The 4,619-nt window shown below is 40.7% G+C and overlaps 1 protein-coding gene across 1 annotated transcript in view; it reads left to right on the top strand.

The window, feature by feature from the left end:
- commd8 (COMM domain containing 8) overlaps window positions 1-1,822 on the top strand; it is a 17,903-nt gene extending 16,081 nt beyond the window's left edge. The window contains exons 2-5 of the mRNA XM_008400299.1: window positions 467-622; window positions 702-854; window positions 1,156-1,311; window positions 1,703-1,822. Of these exons, the coding sequence (XP_008398521.1) occupies window positions 467-622; window positions 702-854; window positions 1,156-1,311; window positions 1,703-1,723 (486 nt within the window). The 3' untranslated portion in view covers window positions 1,724-1,822. The remainder of the gene's footprint in view (window positions 1-466; window positions 623-701; window positions 855-1,155; window positions 1,312-1,702) is intronic.
- The last annotated feature ends 2,797 nt before the right edge of the window (window positions 1,823-4,619 follow it).

The following is a 4,619-nucleotide window of genomic DNA, read 5'->3' as shown; positions in this document are numbered from 1 at the left end:
GAAACACGGTGCGCTAAATGATAAAACATAAATTAACGAAGCTTCGAGGCAGGTCAATTTTCCTCGAGGAATTTTAATAGTCGAGGTACTCGAATGACTCGAGGAATCGTTTCAGCCCTAATTTAATGTTAAAGCATAATGAACATAAATAATTAAAAAGTGCTATAGATTGCTTCATCAGAGGTTGTAGTTTTGAATCCAATCCCACTTGTTCCTTGAGGAACAGAAAACATGTTGCATTAAAGGGTGAAAAAACGTTTTCAGTGAAGAGTTTCTCATTGTCTCACACCTGCACAACCCATGTGGAAAAATTGACCGATTGTTTGATGCATCTTTTTTTTTTTTTTTTGTCTGAATATTGAACAGTTGAGATTAAAGGCAAAATATAACTTTCCTTTCATCTCCTTTTAAAATATAAATCAGCCAAAGTCAAAGGGAAACACTGGTCTGCTGTTGATGTTTCTAGCTGTGTCACAGAGTGGTGGATGGGCTGTGTGGGCGGGAGCCTCCATGCAGGAGTGATTACAGCACCACCTGGAGCCTGGAGGAGTGGCTGCAGCTACTAGACTTCTTGACCAGCTTGTTCCGCCTGGCGGTGGGGAACGACATCCCAGATGAAGAGGTGAGCGGAGCAGGCGAGGCCGGCGTTTTTTTGCCCCTCGGCTCAGGTCGTCACATCTTGTCCTGTTGGTTCTGTGCAGGTCCTGGCTAAACTGTCGGATGCAGATCACAGCCACGCCGAGGCGGTGCTGAGCGTTCTCAGAGCACGATGGGAAGAGATCCGGCGTGCTCTGCTGGACAGAACCAGCAGCATCTCCTCTGCAACCTTGCAGGATTTTGACTGGCAGCTGAAGGTCAGTCAAACATCAGCATTTGGCGTTAGTCTGCATCCCTAATGAGTTAAACTGGGTGTCTTGGGTAATAATCAACACCTCAAAACAAAGCTCTTGTAGTTATTAAAAGTAGGCTCTTATAGCATGTTTCCCTGCTCCTTGTGCCGACATTAAACCCAAACGTTAACCAGGAACACTAGGAATTTTGAGGCATCCGCTAAACTGTCTTGCAGAAAAATTACCCTAAATGAACAAAAACTTTGCACAAATCTGCCTGCTTTGAGTTTTCTGCAAAGCCTCTCTTTCCCTTCATCCTCTGCAGCTGGCTTTGTCCAGCGATAAGATCTCGTCTCTGAACACGCCGCTCATCAGCCTCTGTCTGGATGTGAGGGAGAACGGAGCGCTTCGGCCCATCACCATGGAGCTGAACAGAGAGGAAGTGAGCACGCTCATCAGCTCACTAGAGGCTGCTAACAAGGTACGCACAAAGGGAACGTGTCACCTTATCAACGTGTGACTGCGAAACATGACACCCTGTTTACCCTGAGTGCAGCTCTACATAGGCTCATGCTGATGAACACTCCAGTCATGATTAACGCTTTCACGTCGCTCCTCAGCTTAATGGAGTTTAGGTTTTAAACCTAGGCAAGGCGATTTCATTTGTAAAGCACATTTTCAGCAACAAGGCAATTTAAAGTGCCTAAACGATGTCATCTGAAAACTGATGCAGTTTAAACAGTAGGGGGCAGCATTATCACAAGATTCTCTCTAGGTCTTTCTTGAGGAACAGAGTGAAGGCAGAAGCTGTTGGTTTGGAATTCATCCCTAGTCCTAAGTGATGTGACGATCTTTTTTTAAATGTCTTTCAGGTGGTGCTGCAGCTGAAATGATGGACTGATCCGAAAAGAAGCTGATGTTTTTGATGTAATAATAACTTAATGTTTTTGATGCCTTTTGTTCCATAATAAAATCCATATTTTCCTTTCTGATTCTGTGGAAGTTTGTCGAAGATCAATAGAAAAGTTAGGATGTCGTTCAATCATCCACACCATTTTTCCATAATCCATTGATGTTGCAACCCGTCCATCCACCTGCTCCATCAGTTCATTCACTCATCTACCCATCGATCCTGTAATTTATCAAATTTGCATCATCCTTTCTACAATTCAATTAAGACCTCTGGAAATTTGAATATGGAAAAGATTTGGCCAGAAAATAAAGTTGAAGCCATTGTTGATGAATGTCCTGGCCTACTGAGAGATTTTAAAATATATTCTATGTATCGTCTCGTCAATTCATTTGCAAATTTTCATCAGCCTGATCTAAAGGAATGGACAATTAGGAAAATTATTTGTGCTGATTGTTAGAATTAGAAAGTGAAATAATGATACAAGTGTGAAATTTATTCAGAATATCACCATTCTGGGAGGCCAGCGTCTATCTACAACAGTCATTAGGCATGAGAGACAGAATACATCCTGGACACACTGCCATATGTACACACATCTCTCTCTCAATTTAGAAACTGATTAACATAACTCAGCTTTTTGGACTGTGGGAGGCTGCCAGCGTACCCATGACTCACCCAGGACCTTTTTCCTGCAATGAAACGGTGCCACCAACTGTGCCACTATGCAGCCTGTTAAGACAACCAATGTGTTAGAAAATCACCAATCTGGCAACAATGTTCGTCAAAGAAAGCTGGACTGGATTTCCCCTCTCTTCCTCAACAGTCCTGAATATGATGAAACCATATTCAGGGAGAATTTTGGAGGAATTTCGGTGAACAAATATAATCCTAGCAACAGTGATCTCTGACTCTCAGACTAAAAACACATGTCAAGGTGTGTAATGGCTCACATAACCAAATGGTCAACAGCAACAGAGTTGCTGCAGAAGCAACAATGGGGTTCAAGGAAAAAAGTAACCTTGTACAACCTGAAGCACAGAGGCAGAGTTGTCAGTTTGGGATGTTTTAAATGAAGCTTGAGTTATCAGAAGTCATTGATAAAAAAAAAAAACAACTGATTCATCAATAGAGCTTAAATTGTGGCCCTAATAGAAAAAGAAAATCCACTGGAAGATGAATTGCCGTTGGTTTGGACACAAACTGTAGCTGTATGCAAGAAAATCAGATATTTTAAAGCCAAAAGAGCAGGCAAAGATCTCAGCAAGTACAGCACTAAGGAACATGCTGGAAAACAGTAGAAGAAGGGGTAGAAGCTAGAAGGAGCTATGAGACGGAGGAAGTAATGTTTAAAGTTTCCCGGTCAGTCTGACTGATTATTAATGAGAATTGGAACAAATGCTGACAGACAGAGCCAAGTTAAATGTGGTAATGATGTTAGTCTTCACTCCAGAGTGTCCAGTTAATCATGGGAAAGAGCCTGAGTGCTGACAGCTGCAGACGTGCTAACTGGGCTAATGGCATCAGCACGCTGCCTCATTTTCTGTAAAGACCTGACCTCTCACATGAGCAGAGTCATGCTGGAGTTTAAAGAAAGAGTCCAGGCTGCAGGTTTCACTATAAAATACTTACAGATGGCCTTCTAAAAGAGTTATTGTTAAAATTGTAAAAAAACAAAAAAACAAATAGCTCTCTGAAACCTTGACTAAATAATTTGATAGCACAAATGCAAGTTTTAGCTCAGAGGTTTTTTTTTTCTTTTGATCTAGCATGCGCTTTCTATCCTACACTTCAACACTTAATGTTCCTGGTTGAATAATGGCCAAAAGAACCAAAGCTTACACATCAAATAAACTGTATTGAATGAGGGTTATTTTGATATCATGCAACCACTCTGCAAAGGACAACTAGCCAAATGGCACAAGAGAGCAAATCTCAGGAAAATCATTCTATGATGGTCGACTTTGTTAACAGTTGATAAGATTCTTTTTGGCTGGTGGGAATCAAAGCAGATTAAACTCTGGAATTTAAACAACAGGTGATTCAACATACTATTCTTTATCTTCAGAGATAATCAGGAAATTGAATAGCTATTATTAAAGTGAAATAATTTAAAATATTCAGAATTTATCAAAAGTTTGATTATGAGCATTTTTATGGCGATTTACTTTATTTTGATTTTTTTTTTCATTGTTAGCTGCCGAAAGCTCATACTGAAGTTGGTGTACTTGGACTAACAAAAGAGGCCTAAGAAAATGTTAAAGACCAAATTCACTACCTTCAACGTATATCTCCATCCTTATTCATCAGAATCTTTTCCAGGTGCTCCATCTCCATATTGGAAACTCTTCAGGTTTCCACTAAAATCTGTTTGGATTGGACAAAAGGGGTAAACACACACAAACTTGTCTCTGTGATACAGGTGGGGCTATTGTTACTTAAAACTGAGACAAACGCATAAGAAACTTCTTTGGGCTTACTTCCTCAATTGTGGAGAATCAACTGACCCGTGGGTTGTGGACAGCAGGTGGCAGTAGTGGTCACCATCTCGAATGAAACAAGCCAGCACAACTCCAAACACAACTGGTGATATTGGTCTTTTTTTTTAAAGAGAAATAAAGATCTTTACAAGTATTTTCTGACGTCATCTCCCTCCAGATAATGATTACTTAACGTGCTGAAGCTGCTCGTTCAGCTGTGCACAGGGACACATTTAGGCTTTTAGCAGCCTCATTAACTCAGCTATTAGGACGCATCTAATCATTTGATGCATGGACTGAGGGCATATGCTGACAAAATATTTTCTGGAAAATTGGCTGAAAAACACAGCCTTGCACACAAGTATTCAGCAAAGTGAAAATAAATGAACCACAAAGCAG

This window comes from Poecilia reticulata, linkage group LG22 (genome assembly GCF_000633615.1).
Source record: "Poecilia reticulata strain Guanapo linkage group LG22, Guppy_female_1.0+MT, whole genome shotgun sequence".
Classification (NCBI taxonomy): domain Eukaryota; kingdom Metazoa; phylum Chordata; class Actinopteri; order Cyprinodontiformes; family Poeciliidae; genus Poecilia; species Poecilia reticulata.
Note: the sequence above shows the minus strand (reverse complement) of the source record. Positions and strands in the feature narration are given on the sequence as shown.